Source organism: Perca fluviatilis, chromosome 13, assembly GCF_010015445.1.
Source record: "Perca fluviatilis chromosome 13, GENO_Pfluv_1.0, whole genome shotgun sequence".
NCBI classification, from domain to species: Eukaryota; Metazoa; Chordata; class Actinopteri; order Perciformes; family Percidae; genus Perca; species Perca fluviatilis.
The window spans coordinates 20964147-20982654 of NC_053124.1; the positions used below are offsets into that span (position 1 = coordinate 20964147).

At 37.5% G+C, this 18508-nt stretch overlaps 2 protein-coding genes across 2 annotated transcripts in view; one reads left to right on the forward strand and one right to left on the reverse strand.

Annotated features, from left to right (window-relative positions):
* Positions 1-1719: 1719 nt before the first annotated feature.
* On the reverse strand, positions 1720-3935 carry LOC120570709 (transcription termination factor 1, mitochondrial). The gene is made up of 2 exons (XM_039819183.1): positions 3813-3935; positions 1720-3061 (listed from the first exon to the last, which is right to left on the reverse strand). Exon 2 carries the CDS (start codon positions 3013-3015, stop codon positions 1852-1854), a length of 1164 nt encoding a protein of 387 aa, XP_039675117.1. The 5' UTR covers positions 3016-3061; positions 3813-3935; the 3' UTR covers positions 1720-1851.
* A 3921-nt stretch (positions 3936-7856) lies between these two features.
* Positions 7857-18508, forward strand: part of akap9 (A kinase (PRKA) anchor protein 9) — a 69388-nt gene continuing 58736 nt past the window's right edge. The window contains exons 1-2 of the mRNA XM_039820922.1: positions 7857-8101; positions 15527-15799. Coding sequence (XP_039676856.1) covers positions 8054-8101; positions 15527-15799 — 321 coding nt within the window. The 5' untranslated portion in view covers positions 7857-8053. The remainder of the gene's footprint in view (positions 8102-15526; positions 15800-18508) is intronic.

The following is an 18508-nucleotide window of genomic DNA, read 5'->3' on the forward strand; positions in this document are numbered from 1 at the left end:
TCTACACAAGATATATTGCTAACGTTATGTAGCCAACGTCATTCATGGATCATTGATGTTTGTTTGACTGCCGATGTTAGAGCTAGCTAACGTTAGCGCGCTAACGTTAGCTCGCTACTAGCGCGCTGCAATCATGCAAAATAAAAGGCAATCCAACAGCACATTATACAACGTAAACAAAGACGTTTTCTTGCGGCAGCCTTTATAAAATGAGCAGTGGTAAAAGTGATTATAGTCCACGGATGTATTAAGAGAACGTTATAATCTAGTCATGTTATGATAGGAAGTGGAAATGACTATGCTCTTCTTCTCCGTTTTTGGTGAATTTCTGTAGCAGAAACAGCGCCGCCTATAGGCCTGGAATATGAAGTAGCGTGTTGAGTCATTTACAAGTGGATTCGTTTGGACGCAACTTTTCTTGAAACTAATCCAGGGAAGACGGATAAAAAAAAAGATCGTTTTGGTACGTGTGGACGGGGCCTAAAAGTAGTGGTTTCATCCAATACTGAGTGAGGAAATTCAAGCCAGGCCAGGTGCGGTTTTGCTGCTATTCATATGCTAATTAGAGCAATTAGCCCCTCCAATCTCTCCACATACGTCATGGTTCGTTTCCGTCAATATGTGGCAAAGACGAACGTGACTTTCACAGGCTGATCGGTAACTGCCGAAAATTTGGTAGATTTCCGGGCGCTTACAGGGACGAAAATACCACTTTTCATGCAGTGAATTAATTACATACTCTATAAAGAATTATGATTGAAACATGTAGTCAGATGTTATGCCTTTTTGGATATCAATTTTATTTCAAGATTCCATCCTCACATGAATACCAAGAGCAGCTCTCCAACATGTCTTTGACCAAGAAATAAAATAATGCATGCACATTTAAAGGGCAAGGATTTTTTAGCAGTTCTCCGTGTTAATAAAACAAAAAGAATTACTAGCTATTAGAGCTGGAGCAATAACTAAACGGACAGAAAATTAATCAGCAACGGTCTTGATAAAGGATTCATTGTGTAAGTCATTGTTCAGTTAAAAAATTCCAAAATGTCCTATTTCCAGCTTCTCATTTAAGGACTTGCTGTTTCTGATGCCTTATGTGATAGTAAATTGATTATCTTTGTGTTTTTGGATAATTGGCTAGACAAAACAAGAAATTTAAAGACACACCTTTGGGTATAGGATTTTCACTATTTTAGAGACTTGATTAATCAAATATTTGGTAGATTAATCAATAGTGAAATAATGATTCATTGTAGCCCTACAGATACAATGATGTATTACAAAAGAGAGGTTCAAGAAGTCAGAAATCATTATTATAGTTAGAACAAGACCAAAATATGATTAATGAGAAGCCAAAAAAACACTCTGGCTTGTATGTATTTTTTAAAAAACAATTACAACTGATCTGGGTGGCACTAAGCCCCGATAGTGGAGATATCGAAAGCGCCGGATGCCAGGCTTTATCCCAGCAATGTACATCCATTAGCCTATTTCCGACCAAGTAGTTACAGGAACGTACAGTAGTTATAGGAACAGTCCACTTCTAAACAGTTCTACTAACTACTCTCCCCCAAAACCAGTTTTTCCATTTGCATTCACACTGGCCAAGTGGCCATAGGAACTGACCTTTTGTTATTATAATCACAGCCATCTAACCACCACTATGTGGATAAGGGAAAAGACCCTGCCCTGAAATAGGAACTGAAAGAGTTACAGGAACTGTGGCCAGAGGAACTTAATAATCCCCAAATTGGTCCAGTTGGAACAGGAGAAAAAAAGGGTTCTAGGAACGTTGTGTTCTAGGAACTGCAAAAATCCTTCCGGTCAGAAAGTGGCTATTGAGCCAGACTAGTCGTCTGGTGAGGCACTAAGCCTTTCTATCTTTGCAACAAACCGCTTTCGGCTAGAGTCCAGGATGTTGATGCCATTCTTCTGGAAGTCATATCCTACTCTCTGCAGCTCCTCTAGTCGCCCTGTAATGTTCTGTGTGCTGTAGTCTAAAACTTTGGGCTTTTCCAGTATCTGCTTCATTGTTATTCCTCCTTTTACGAGACAGTCTAGTTTAGAGCTCAGCGTGTCTGGCCCAATGTACAGAACCATTGGATAGCTGATGATGAGTTTTTTTATGTCAGCTTTCTGACAGCCAAGTAAAACCATCTTTTGTTGGAGACTGTTAAAATTCTTTTTCAGATATTCATTGGAAAGGTCCAGTATCTCTGCTCCAGGGCCTTGAAGAAGAGCAAGCAGTTCTGAATTGCTCAACTTAAGAGAAGCTCTCAGGATATCAATGTTTGTCTTGACTCTCTTAGTGCTTCGAATGAGAATATAAAGGTTTCTGGATATGACGGCTTTTGGAAACTGCTCTGGATTCTTCCCACCAAGTTCGGCACAGATGTCTTCCAGAAACTCCACCATCTGCCTGTTGAGCTCTAAACTGTTAGAGAATGTCCGCGGCGCTGTGGTCAGCAGCCGATGGAGGTCTTTAGTGTTCAGTCCCAGCGAGGTCAGAAATGCTATGTTCTTTTCCAAGTTCCCATTATCACTGGACCGGAAGAAAGACTCAGGTGAGCGATCCAGGATGCTCACAATTTCATCATCAGTCTTGAAGATGTTTCTCCACAGCTCCCAGCGCTGCTCCAAATGTTCTATAGAGCGGGTGATAGCACGGGGATAACGGGATATGATGCCGGCTATTACTTTGCGGCTGGCACCTTTACTTTGCAGAAACTGAGCGAGACCTTGCTCATTAGTGAAGACTTTACGAAGCACCCCAGGCTGACGCTGGCGTGCCATCTTCACATCAACTCCCATGAGATTCAGATTCTCCAGCAGAGATTCATTCTCTGGGGTAATCTGTGGCTTTGGCAGCTCATTACTTCTTGTAGGAGCACTGCAAAACCTCCTGGGAAGGCAGGCTGATGTCAACTGTAGTGGAATTAACCCAAAGCTGCGCTGCAACGTCACTGATTGACGGAGGTTAAGGAGAGCCCTCACTCCAGCTACTGCTGCCATTTTTAATGATGGCTACACTGTAACATTACTGCCAGTTTTAGTGGACCTGAAAGAGAAGTAAACATATTTAGCTGATTAATAATCTAGTCAAAGAAACAAAACCGAGGTTATCATAGCCACTTGGTCACAATTATTTAGTGGTGGAATAAGTACTCAAATCCTTCAGTTAAAGTAGCAATTCCACACTATAAAGTATCCTCTATTTTAACTAAAAGACCAATTTACTTAGGCAAAACCACAGTAACGTTAAGTATTATCAAGTAAGTAACGTTACTGATGCACAAACATGTGGCAGCATTTTAGTGTTGTAAGAACTAGTTTCTAACAATGCATCATAGTTTATTTGTTGATCAGATTTTGTATGTAAACTCTAAATCTGGAAGGTGACATATTGACTACATCTGTCAGATAAATGTAACTAATGGAGTAAAAAGTGTACAAGAAATAAAGAAGCATTACGTTAATTGAAAGTAGTCAAGTGAAGTAGCTAGTGTTACAGTAGCTATCCTACTTGAGTAAACGTAGCCTAGTTCTTGCCCCCAATGCAGTGTTGACACTCCAAATACCTGCTCCTGTCATATTCTAAGCTATCTGCTTGTAAGTTTCAAGTCAATCGTTACTTTAACGTTATAAATTTGAGAAACTTTATTCGCTCTCAAATGACTAACGTTAAATGGAACGTCCTGGCCAAGTCTGAGTCTGTTAACGTTACAACTTTTACCACGTACAATTAATTATACATTTATCAATGCCTCAAGCCATAGTATTCTAGCAGAAAATGTAATCAAACCACATACCATATAGCTATATGTTTAGTGGCTCTTGGCCACATACATGCTCGTGAGGGGACATTTGACAGTCCTGCAAAAATCAACATGCGAAATCAAAACGGAAACGTGAAACTGGTAAAACTCTCGCGATATTTGTCGTCCGAGAGGAAAAAAAGAACATTCCTGACTAATATCGCTAATTAGCGCCATCTAGCGTGTTGGAGTTAAAATGGATTCTCTGCTCACTTGCAACCATAGACTGCATTACATGCTTTTAACCACTAGGTGGCAGCAAATGACTTTCATTCAAGGGTTACAAATTTTAACCTTTCATAGGATTCATTGATAAGATTATAAAGTAACCATAAATTAATGACATAATCAGATATAATTCGAAATAAGGTATTTGGATTGATAGGTTACTTTTCACACTGGTCACAATAATGTTTACCTTTAAGCAAGCAGTAGGAGAAGTACAACCGAGTACAACCCAGTAATGGTTGCAGGGCCGTAAGCAGAATTTTAGATTTTATTATGATTTTCCCCAATTCATCTTATCAATTCAATTAACTTTTCAACTACATGTTCTGCACATTTTGTCTTCATAATTGATGGCATAAGGGTACATGGCCTTCTCTACACTGCAAGGATGTAGTTCAGGTGAAGATATACTAAATGTTTTCATTATATTTCTTCAGGCATTAATACTTAATTTATGCCAGACATATGTGATACAGCTGACGTTCTTGTATACCCATGAGGCACAAGAGAACGTTTGCCATGTGTTGAGGCTCACAGTTTAGCATTGAAACATCTACTGACCCATTGTCTGTCTTTACTGATGAATCCCACCACTCATGAATATTTTAATACCTCAAAGTGATATCTTCATTATGCAAATGAGATTTTACTCTGCTGCTCTAAGATTGAAGTGAGCATGGTGTTTTAGTGAAACCATGATAGGGTGAGGGTTTCAGTTTTATTTTTTCTCAGTCATCAGCAGGACCAGTTTATATGTCATTACAGTTCCACTTTATTCACACTTGTCCAAAGCACTCCTGCCTGTATATTTGCATAATAATGTGAGAGGGAGCAGCTCTTATGGCATATGTTTCTGCCTTGTTTAAATAATTTTGAGTCTAACAAGGCACATGATGAGATGAAATGGAAGACACAAGAAAGAAGGATGAATTTGTTCCTACACTGAGGCAATTCATGAATGTTACATCTTTTGCACATATCAGCGGCTTATTGCTGCCTCCATATCTTACACTCAGTGCCAGTTTATTATGCACACCCAGCTAAAACTAATGCAGTCTAATACAGTTAGCTTGTTTTCATTATGTCATGCCAGACTTTTGGCTCATCATGCAAGACACTGCTATAAAAAAACAAACATACAATATGCATATTCAGGTAACACAGACAAAAAAATAGATTTTCAAACAAATTGTATCAAATAGCAGAAATAAAAAGAACAGAGATGCTAATTGACGTAGGTTTATTCTGATCAGTGAAATAGCATACATCTATACCTTAATGTTTTAAATGAATATTGATTAAATTTTATAGTGTTCAGTAGTGTTTTTTTTATTTTGTTCTCTCCATTTATGGTTTTATTCTATGGCTTTTTTTTTAGACTGGATTAGTTTCAGATAGGTGTACATAATAAACTGAGGGGCTCTTTTTCCCCTCAGCCAAAAAGCATAAATTACTTTCTAATTATAGCTAATAATAATTTTCTCTTGCCATCTTTTCATTCCTTTTTGCTTATCTGATTCCATTTTAATTCCAGTGTGCCTATTTTCTCACTCCCTCTGAACCTCTTAAAATTGTTAAGGGGACTTATGTGTTACTTCATGCATGCATATGTCTGCTTTTGTGTTTTTAATATTAAATGGATTTCTGTCCTGATCCATTTGTTGTGGTGTACTTGGTAAAGTTGCTTAGGTAACTGCTGACACTTTACTCCTTCAGCGAATCAATAATTCAAAAGCTGTCGAAACTTTCAAATGCTCAGCAGTTCCTAGACACTCTTGCACGTGAAGTGAGTGTTCACAGGTGACATCAAATTGATCAGAATGTCTAAAAGAAGATGGGTGGAATTCAAAATCTGCCAAACTATAAGCTGTTCGGCTCCTGTCAGCCGAAGACACAGAGCATCCTCTCCTGCTGCTGCTGGTATGTTTTAATTGTTTCTAAGAAGCAGACAAAACTTTTCATTTTGGTAGCTCCAGCAGGTTTTCTGAGAAAATCATATTATTTTATGAACCATATTGAAACACAAGGTGACAGGACTGTGGCCTACACGAGTACTTTAACAATGTTTTTACATTAACCTATGTTCAGTTGAGGACAAACACTGTGTTGTTCCTGTGAATATGAAGGTTTTTAATGACCTAAGGTTGAGTTTACATTTTACAAATATGCATACACAAGCTGTATTGTTTTTAAAACTCAAGATCTTTAGTATGTCTGTTTTTAGAGTAGTATTCAATACTATTTTCAAAAACTTTCTTTGGTAGTAAAAATGTGTTGCCTCTGCAGGGTGAAGTTATGTTGGGGGAATTTGGACCTAATAAAATCCTAACTACAGCTCTGTTACATCACTGGTTCCAGACATCTGAATCGCTGCAAACTTCTCCAATTTGTTCATGTTTAATGTGGAAGAAATAATGAATGAAGTGAACCAAAACGGCAATTCTGTGTGTATTCTGTAAGCTATATCCTGAACAGGTACTGTTCTAATACCTGTTATAATGATACATAAACTATTTGTAGACAGAAGATCATTTCCACATGGAGTCTGTCTGTAAGTTAAATTATAGCTTGTACATTGTGTCCTTGCTAACCTTTATCTGTCCTGGAAACTGATGTCAGTCTCTTACCTGCTGTCTCATTCAGCCAAGGAAGCTCAAATGTTTTCTTTTCAAAAGAGTTTATGCCAATAGCCCAATCAAGTGCCATAGTGTAAAATTTTAGTTGATGGGTGAAGTTTTTATTAGAAAGAAAAAAAAAACAGCTTTGAAATGAAAATATCTAGTGTCTTTTCTCCCGTAACCATAGAAACTGAGCAGAGGTTTTATGCAGGATTCAGACTGCATATAAAACAGTGAAATGTATGACATTAATTATACCATTAATGCTTTTTAAACAAATGTCAGTACTGCCATGTCAGTATTTCCTTTACAAATTCAGATTTCATCCAAACCTCATAGATGAAAACATGAGAAATGACAAAGAAAAGCAACAAAATAACAGAGCCATGTGGTTTATTTAAGAAGTTTTAGATAGTCAACTACTGTTTGATTATTAGGCTATGTGATGGAATGTAACTTAGTGCATTTATCAAAATACTACTTGAATACAATTTTGAGGTACACGTACCTCCATTTGATGCCACTTAATATTCCAGAGAAATATTGTACTTTTTAATCCTCCACATTTATTTGTCAGCTACACCTTGTGGTTACTTTAAGAATTGACATTTGACATACAAAACATATGATGAAATTTAAAGTAGTATCCTATAATAGTTTCTTTTACGTATTTTTATTGTAAAAAAAAAAAAAGTCTATTCTACTGTATATTTATGTTTTTAACTATTGCAGTAGGCTACTTTGCTCTATTGTTTAAGGTTTATTCCACTTTCATACTGTATGTGTATTGTATGCACAAACACAACAAGGCAAATTCCATGCAACTGAAAACTTACCTTGGGAATAAAGCTTATTCTGAATTTGATTCTGATAATGAATTCTTCTTAAAAATACAATTGATCCATTTTATTTCTATGGAATACTCAGGGACTACTTTTACTTTTGATACTTTAGGTACAGTGTGATGCTAATACGGATGTAAATTGAATGCAGGACTTTAGAGTACTTTAATGCCGTGCTACTCCTATAGGCTCAAATTTCCTCTTCTCCCCATAGCTTCTCCCACTGATCAAAACGGTAGTACGTTTTTATTTGCATTAATTACGACATTTCTGACAGTACATGAAAGCAACAAAGTGGAATGCCAGGGGGCGTGACTGTGAAGGCATCTACACGGCGTCATCATAGTTGCGTCTCATGTTTACGTGGAAAACATGGCGGCGGACTGTCTATGCTACCGACAAGGAGACAGCACCACCTAGTAAATGCGACTGGCATCGAGCTGGAAGACAGACAAGAGACATATTTAATCGTTAGTTTTTAGATTTTTCTCGCTGATATTTCGCATGAAGCAGTTTCCCTCTTGTTTCAGCCACAGGGACCGCGGTGATGGAAGACGAGGAGAGGCAAAAGAAGCTGGAGGCCGGCAAAGCAAAGGTAGGATTCTCAGTTTTTGGTGTTAGCATAACTCATTAACACTGCTTGTATTGCTGTAAAGTTGTAAGTTAATGTTGTCGACAACTTATTTCCTCACGGTTGGGTCTGTCATCTGTTTTTTTGGTCCCCCCTCCCCTTCTTATGCCCCTCTCAGCTGTCAGTCCCAGCAAACATGCGCCCTGCTGACAGCCGGGAGTTGGCTCGCCGGGGTTAGCACAGCTACTGCTAGCCACAGACTCCTTTGTCATCCTGTTTGTCTAACGTTACTCCAATGTTTTATTTTACTTTTCTGAAACGTGCGGGCGTGTGCACGCAATGCCAACTTAATCACCCACAAGTCAAGCCGCCCCATCGTTATCAAAGGCTTATTAACGCCACCTGAAGTGTGCCGGACAGGCTGGTGTAACAGGATTTACAGGACATATCCCCACTAGCTAGAGCAAACATAGCCCCACATGACAAATTGGCGTGCTACATTGGCTTTTTCAATCATCAGCATCGACATTTAGGTCAGGAGGACAACCCCACCAATCCAATAACTGATGTAAAACAATGTTACTTGCTACAACAGGATAATCCTTTTGCCTTATAAACCTGGATTGATCCCCATGTCATCCTTATTATTTTTGTCACAGAAATTAGTGTTGTTTCATGTTATAAATTGCCATGAAATAAATGGTACACTGCTCTGTCTGACTATATGCTTTATTCACTTCTCGTTGCTTGGACTGGTGAGATACAGCATTACCTTGCAGCACCTCTGTTATTGCTATTTGTTTACCCAAACATCTCGGGTATAAATTCTGTCCATAACATGCCTGCAAGGAGATATTAACAAGATGTGTTGTACCGAGCCTAAAGACATGTAGCTAATGAGAGGATTTATATACTAAACATATGTGGCTATCAATGTAACAATCTAAGGATTAAAGAAGTTATCTTTATAGCCTCATCTTGGCACAAAAGTCACATAGATATTCATCACTATCACTATATAACTGTTATATAACATCTCTTTTTAATATTGCAGTTTTTGTCCTTGTGATTCTCCATGAACCCATTTACAAAGTGTTGGTATTGAGAATACTAATACATTTTGTCAGGCAGACTTGGAAAGTTACACTCCAAATGCTTTCCATCCAGACACTGCAGAGAAACATTTAATACACAGTGTTTGGTGTCTCTTTTGGTCACTCTAGGTTTCATGTTTGAGCTGGTGTGGAGCTAGTGCTCTGGCTTTTAGGTTAGCACAGTGGGAGAGGACATGAGAAACACCATCTCTGTTGTTATAGCTTTGGTATTTTGGTTTATAAAATGTCCCACTGTACTGCAGGAGGGTCTGCTGTTATTTTACACAGTACCATATCACCATCCCCTCACATGCAGGGAGAAACTTCACAAGATATCTCATTGTTATGCTGGGTATCGGTCAGAAAATTTCAATATCATGGGGCCCCCTGTAGCTCACCTGGTAAAGCGTGCGCCCCAAGTACTAAAACTATCACAGAGTCCTGGGTTTGAGTCAGACCCACGTTCCTTTGCTGCATGTCATCCCCCTCTCTCTCCCCTTTTTTCCTCAGTTGTCCTATTGAATAAAGATCAAAAAAGCCCCCAAAATATCGTAACAGTGTTTTTCCTGTATGACTCTACGACGTGTAACATTAGACAGCCAATTACCAGCATTATTAGAGCTTGGCTTGTTATAAGCATGCTTATTGGCTCACTGACGCTGATGAGATTTACTCCTTAGGTATTTAAACTTGGTATTGAATGACGAGGCATTTTTCTATACTCAATTCTATGGAGGTAATTTAATCAGTGCCTGAAAGTATTGTAGTTCTGTACCCAGCCCTACCAACCTCTGACCTGATCAAGCCAAGGGGAGTGTTAATGTGTTGATGACATGACCCAATGCCTCTCTAAACTCCCAAACCTAAAGGGAAAACATTTTAAACTAGCTGTTTTAGATTTAAAAAATTATAATTAGTATGTGCCTGTGTGGCCCAACCTTTGCCTCAAAATTTTATCAGAATTAGATATTTGGTGATAGTTATGAAGAAGTATGAAAATATCAGCATAGCTGATGTGATTTTCCTGTTTCAAATGAAGAAGCAAAGACCAGTGACTAATGTGTTTCTCAAATCAGGTATATGAAAGAGTTCATGTTAATGTCTAAAGTGAAAGGAGAACTGTCCATCATCTATTGTATCGCCGGCTTGGAGTGACGTCCATCCCAAGCAATTGCCTACTGAGTCATACCAGGCACTGAAGTGTTAATTGTGGGCTGGTGTTGCCAAGCTATTGTTCCAAGTCATTGGTTGCAGATGTATTGTTGCTTTTCACTTTTTATAATGGAGTTACTTGTGCAAGCCCAGTTCTCCAGTTCCAAGGCAGATAAGGCGTTAAGGGTCCATTTTTGAGAAACTGCAGTGATAAGCTCATGATGCTAAAAAGATTTTGTGTTAGGTCAAAGAAACTCACAGACACACATATGGCACCTTTGACAAGCACCAGGGGGGAAGTCTTTTATTTTGAACATGATCTCTAGAAAGAAATTGTAAATTGCTTGTGTAGTCCAGTGCAGTTACATTTCATTAACTGAAACATTGAAAAAGGATTTTTAGTTTATGTCGCCAATCAAGGTTGAGATGTTGGTTTCTTTTACAGTCACAGGGGTGTGTCTCCATTCATAACTTTAAATGTTGACTTTCCCTTGCACTTTTTATCTGTCTATAGGTCAGTACTGCTCAGCCAGTCCATTTGTCCGTCACACACAGTGTGTTGAACAGCACTGATTTTTAATACAACTTAAGGGAATAACATGTGCCAGCCTCTTTGCTGTTCTGGCATTTTCAAAATGATACTGATTGGCTCAGGGGCAGGGCAGGGCACTGCAGTGTTTTTTATTTGGCTCAAGGGATGCACGCATCATTTATGGAGGACGGAATTAATTTTTGTTTTCTCTGATTCGTCACTGATTAAAAGTATGTTTGTAACTTTACCAGCTTCTGCCATCATGACTGATGGGTTAATTTATGTGCTTGCAAAGCTTTGTATCATTCTGGAAAATGAGGCATCAGGGCAGTGCAATCTTATGCACAATTTCAGATTTGTATTTCTTCACTTATGTTTGTGCTAATTGTAATGCTAAAAAATGCCTTACTGTCATTATTTCCAAACCAAATTACATACAATATAGTCTAAACAGTCTTCTTATAGTAGTAAAGATATATTTAGCCCATTGGAGAAACCATTTGCCAAACCTTGTATAACACAGCAAATCTTAATAGTGCATCCACAGAAAGTTGCAAGTAGGTTGTCTTGGGGTTCAAATAGCCAAAATGTCTGCGTCACTGTCAGACAGCATTGGGGGTTTTGAGGACAGCAAAGGTACAAGTTGATCTACTTATCTTAGGCCTGAACAGTTAATCCTTCAGGTGACTAATCATGTATGTGCCCAGCACAGCTCTATATGATTAATAGACTTTGACCACCATAACTTATTCAGCTAATTCATTGGCTTGATTGACACTGGTGGGTTTTCAATATTAGGTTGCAGTCTTTATTATCCATATATGTTTGAATATATAACTTTGAATGCAATTGAAGCTCTTGTAATGCCATACTGTACTGCTTGAGAAAGGATTACCTGGTGATTAATTGAATGTGATAGTCTAACAGCTGTCCAGTTTAAATTAGCTACCACCTGGAGAATGACCAAACCTAACTTTCTGTGTTAGTCTAGAAACTTTTGTCATGTCTGAAGGAGTCCTTTTCCATATTTTAATATTTCATCTTTAAGAAAGATATGGTGTAAATGTAATCTGAAGCTTTGTGTGGTCCAGCACTACAATGTTAAATGCCACTCTGGTTTGCACCAAATACTCTCGAAAGTGTGAAGTCACGATTGTCTTCCAGATATACTATACTTTGAACAAATAACCTCAAACTACTTTTTGTGTCTAAGGACACATTATAGCACATTATATTTCGGAGGGGAATATATGGCGAGGGCATGCAACAATCGTCCTATAGTCTAGATTAAAACCCAGGATGTTGCATCTATGTTATGCACTCCAACGGGCCAAAATCCATCATATAGTTGAAGTTACTTAGGCTGGAATTGGAGGAGTTGTAAGAAAAAAGTATTTACCCTGCTTGCTGTCGACTGTTTTTTTCTGGGGTTGTGAGGGAGACTGTGGTGCTTGAGGATGATACAGCATGAGCATGACCTCATTCATTCTCAAAAGAAATTATAAGGATCCTTGACTTTGATCATGGCTTAGATTTGTTGAATGCAAAGGCACGCAGGGCCGTGACCGTGAGAGATAAGTATTGTTTGAGAGAAAAACAAGGTTAATTTATTGTCGGCCCACAGATTAAACTGAGACAAATGTCATTGTTTAATAGGCAGTATGCACGTGCTGAGAATCAGAATAAACTACTGGAATGACTCTACAGAACAGAGATAGTAGTGTGACGAGACTTCAGGGCAGGAGTTGTTTACAGGTCAGTTTTTATCCTATGTCTGTGATATGCATATGTAAATATCTACATTTCAGCCAATTCCTGCTTCTGGTTTGGAGCCTCTTGAAAGTTTCGCAGATGAATCTCCACCCGCTGCACCAGGTGCCTTCAATTGCTGTTTTTTTGTTTTCAGGGATAAGCTATTGTTGATTACTAACTGGAATGTGTGTGTAAAGCACAAGAGTTTGGGCCTTTAATAGCTAGGTGTTGACTAACACAATATTGCTGGCAGTCTCATTGACACATGACATTAGAGACAGTGAGATCCCCCCCCCGGGTGACACTGCACTGCTGCATTTCAGTTTTGCTTCAGTATTTTTAGCAGTGTGTCTCACAGGCATCAAACAAACTACAGCAAACCACTTTGTTACTCATATAATAACACATTTTTGTAAATGATGCTTGTGATCTGTATATTGAGCATCACATGTACTACTTCTTCAGTTTGTGGTAAAGTGTTGAGCATTCAGTATGCTTTTTCCTGAGGCACAAATGTTAAGATTTTCTGAGAAGATCATTGACTTTTTATACGTCATCAATTCACAAATGCTAGTGACGCAGTTATTGGTCAGCTGTGTTCCTCGCTTCATAGAACAAGGCTGTCATATGTCTTTTTTAATTTCTATTTAAACCATAATAGTCTTCTCATGTATTGCTTTTCGCACTTCTGGGTACAATCATTGCTGTGATGACAATAAACAGGGGTGACATGCTAGTGAGACAGACAGTAGTCTTGGATAAACTATGTAATTCTAATTTATAATTGTGATAAGCTATATATCTGATATATGATATGGTACATTTTCTGATAAATCAATTGATACACTGTTAAATAACCAGAGAAATATTTGTTTTGGACTAAATCATCAAATTAAATGCCTGACAAATTATAAAATACTACAAAAATCCAATCTTTTCACATCTATCCTGAATTGTTTAAACTTCACAATGGTTAATACACCCATACTTATTTAAGGGACAGCCACCCCATTATTAACATTACAGCAGAATATCTTATCGTGGGTAATTTACATCATCTCATGATATGTATTGTTTTCATCCTACCCTACTGTTTGTCTAATTTCCTTAAACTGAAATTTATCCTGCTGAAAAACAAATTGTCCTCATGTTTCCATTAAATTACATTAGCAAAACATTTAGACATATACATGTAAAAACATACATAAACACACATCAGCACAAAAAATTGTGTAGCTCCACTCCTTCCAGTAACCCCACATTGTAATTGCAATTTAGTTGATTTTAATTAAAATCAAACACAGTTTACTGGATGTTGTTGTTGATGCTGTTAGTCAGCTGCTAGACATGGATAAAAAAAAAAGCCTGTGTAAAGAATATGCCTGTGTAAATGTTTTCAGAGAGCAGATGGTGATACACCTACGTAGTCTCCTTTCCCAGATGGTGATACAGCCACACAGGCTCCAGTATTCCATATGTTCTGCCAATGCTCTGCTCTGCCCAGCCAAATAGGGCAGCCTGATAAGCAGCTCAACGAAAGTCTGGGTTTCCCTGAGACGTCTTTAAAACTCGGGGCGATTTCTACTGGCAGGTCGGCTGCATATCGCACACTAGTGCTAGTGTGTTACTCCGATTAAATCAAAATTAAAGGATATCCTTGTTGTGTTTTCAGAGCCTCTCTGTCGTTGTAATCACCAGATTGTCCCCCTGTAAGACTGGCATTCATTCATATCTCACTCCTGGTTGTTATATTGATGCTGACTTTGCTGCTACAGGAGTGGGGTTTGCTGGAGAGGTGTATACAATCTGTGCTGTCAGTAGGGGTGGGAAAAATAATCGATTCTTAGATGTATCGCGATTCTCTCTTAGAATTTTTTTTTTTTTTTTATTATTTTTGTATTTTTATTTTTTTTTTTTTTTTTTTATATGTGTGTGTGTGTGTATATGTATATATATGTATATATATATGTATATATATATATATATTTGTATATTTATGTATATATTTGTATTATATATATATTATATATGTATATATATATATGTATATATATATATTATATGTATATATATGTATATTGTATATATATGTATGTATATTATATATGTATTATATATATGTATATGTATATATGTATTATGTATATATATATATATATATATATATATATATATATATATATATATATGTATATATGTATATATATGTATATTATATATATATATGTTATATAGATATAAACATTTTCTATGTTCAGGATTGAGGTTATGGCATATGTCCAGACTATCAAAGGGAGACTAAGATTAGCACCAGCACTGCAGCTTATTACATTGATATGAAGTGGAGGTTGGTTCTTGTAACCACAAAAAGTTGTTTCTATCATGAATCCATGAATATTAACAATTTAAAGCAAAGAATAACATTTTGAAGATACGTTCAGACAGATCGTTGACATAGTTTAAAAATGTAATCCTTTTAGTCAGGATTAGCACCTGGCAGAGCAAGAGGCATGTGTCGGGTCATATGGACACAGGGAGGGAGGACTCACTCGGAGCAGGGAAGACGTCTTTTTGGGACACACTATGTTTCGATGTGGTTTCACCAAACTGTGTAGACTCCGAGTAGGTTCATATGTGTTTTTTTTCTTTGTTAGAAGTATAAACTCCGTTCTAGACAGACTAATGAAGTTGTACATTAGGCTAAAGCAGGTTGTTCTTGCTCCTTCTTGAAGTCCTAGTATTAGGGTCAGATAAATTAAGATCTGAATGGAAGCTACGACCGGAGATGTAGACTAGATTAACACTTAAAAGGATTTGATTGAAGTGTTTGGTACTGTTTTTAACTTCCAAAGACCAACATTGAAGCAGAAAGTGTTATTTTTATCTTAAACACTGCCTGTTTCCCTTTTCCCTCTCAAGTTGGCTGAGTACCGCCAGAGAAAAGCTCACGCTGACTCCCAGAAGAAACAGAAAAAGAAGAAGAAAAAGAAGCCGGGAGAAGACTCTGAGGGGGATTCACAGGGAAGGGTGGAGGTCGAGCCGGGCCAGTCTGTGGGAGGAGAGGAGGTCTCAGGCCGAGGAAGAGATGGATCACAAGAAGGAAATAAAGACCCATCAACCACAGAGTTCACCTACGCCAGGACGCTGCGGAGTGGAGAGACTGTCAAGCATGACCAGACCTACACCATAGAGGTAGACTCAACAATTTATTACAGTAGTACAGTATTCACACATACAGAATCCCAGTCCATTCTTTCCTTTTAATGCATAAGAAAGACCTGGACCATAGTTTGGTGTAGCTGGACAAACTGTTTGTTGTCTTCTTGTCTGTCTGTTGCACTAAAACTCGTGTCATAGGGTGAAAGCAAATAACAAATTTTGTCATTATTTTCTCTTATTTATCACTGAATAGTTTAATCTAGAAAATGTCAGCACATACAAAAGAAATGCCCATTCAAATTTATTAAAGCCCAGGTCGACACATAAACCTAGAGATATTTAGTTTACTATCAAAGAAGACAAAGAAAACCAGAAAATAAAAGCAGGCAATTTATTTTTGCCATGGTTGGGCAGAAATTCCATATTATTCGAGAGAGAGAGAGAGAGAGAGAGAGAGAGAGAGAGAGAGAGAGAGAGAGAGAGAGAGAGAGAGAGAGAGAGAGAGAGAGAGAGAGAGAAGAGAGAGAGAGAGAGAGAGAGGAGAGAGAGAGAGAGAGAGAGAGAGAGAGAGAGAGAGAGAGAGAGAGAGAGAGAGAGAGAGAGAGAGAGAGAGAGAGAGAGAGATCCTATTCGCCAATCTAAAGACTGAAGTCTTAATCTATACACATATGGGAACAGAGTTCTGTAAAAAAGTAGTCTAGTGGATCTTATTGTGGCATTGCCGTCACTGCTGATAAAATGTCAGATCAAATCGTGGATTTGGAGAAACGTGACGGCCCTCGTGTTCGGCTCGATGGTGTTTTTTGCCTCCAAACGGCGCCTTCCAGCCAGCTAACCCTAAACATAACCATTGGCGCTGCCTGGAAGGCACCGTTGGGGGCAAAAAAACGCCAAACACCTAGTGTTCATGAATCTGCTCCAACAAGTGAGAAAAAATATGATTTGCCTCCAAATAGTTATCTGATGAGAAAACATCTGCTGCATCCTGTGGAATTTCAAAATAAATGGGTGCCATTCAAGAATGGGTTTCTGAGTGATAATGTGAAGAATAGACTATTCCAATCAAAATTCAGAACTGGTTTGAACATGCCCATTGGTATTGTAATAATTTTAAAAAGAATTATTCATACCCATACATCTCATGGATCATTGATGGGTATCAAACAAATATTTGTTTAAAGTAATTGTTTTCAGAATTTTAAAATTCAGTGTTTATTAAATGAAAATAGTGCAGGTAGAGATGTATGGCATTATTGAGTCACACAATTTAACCTGAACAGATAAAAAAAAAAGAAATCTAATCATTGAGCAGTTACACTTTGTTGAAATAAAATGTTAGCATGACATTTGTCTACAAGCAAGCATACACTTCAACATATAATATTAATAAATGATTTTGTAAATATAGATGATACTTAAAGAAGGATTGCTGTTCACATGTGAAATGTATAAATTTGCCAGTTTTCTTGAGAAAGCCTGGGAGAAGGGTAAAAAAGCTCTTTACTGAGATAATCTGTAGATATTTGTTTGTGTGTACTGTTTTTTGTTAATTTTATTTCTCCAAGTGATTTGTATTTGCGAGACCAGAGGACAGAAATCAAATAAAACTTAAAAAAAAAAAAACTATATGAAAAATAAAATTTCCAATAGCAAATAAATAATGAATTATTAATAATTCTGGTTTTATTGGAGCCATTATTTCAAAGAAAAACCTTTTTCCCTGTAATTGGTACTGATTTACGAAGTTTCAACTAGGATGAACTTTCTTATAAAATTATCAGGAAATTAGGGATTCTCACAATTGGACCAAAATTCCCCAAAATCTAATAGACTAAATCTAGCCTGATCTGAGACCGGTACCTCTTGAAAAAAGGAAATGTATCTTTGACTTTGTGTCCTAAGAGTAAAGTTTGGACTTCTCAAAATGCCTTTTAATTTCTAAAGTTTTGATGCATGCATCTAGTTGGTATTCGTGGTATTGTCTCTTGAGATATTTTGCTTGGAGGAGGCTGCAGACTTTATGCTATGATGTTTGAGGAGAGCACTGGAAAACTGCAGTAAAAGATAAGATCCTGTAATGTTAACAATTTGCTTTGATGAATACTCACCTACTGTGCTGCGTTATAAGACTCCAGCAGGGATACTTGGGTTTTATAAGTTGGTGCAGTGCTGCTTTGATGGTAATTTTTAAATTTGCAGAGGATACTCAGTTTTGTTGTTGGGTGTATATTTAAAAAAATAAAAATCACAACCTTCTCAAATGCTTTGGTTGTGCTGGGGATTCGGTCTAACCTTTATATGCGAAGTTCTTCCTTTTGCATAATACATTACTGACCGATAACTTCATCAAGCATGCTATTTGAAACTTAACAACACAGGGATAAAAATCCATTGTTGATGCATTCTACAAAATCATTTCATATCCACATACTACTGCAGCCCTTGCAAACCCAGCCTGCTTGTTGTAATCCAAAGAATGGTCGGCCAATTTAATGTTTGTTTTTTTCACATAAAAACCTTTGAACGGATAATTGACATTTGGTCTGTAAGCTTTACAAACATACATGACCTTGCAAACCTGCAATGAATTCTATTCACTAGTCTCAATCTGATAAATAAATATTTAACAGAAATTCAGCTATTCCAAAACAGTTTGAAACATATGCACAGACCTGAGGGCTCTTACACATTTTTTTTTCATCATTTGAGCCCTCTGTCTCTTTTATTGGCTCTGTGCAGCCA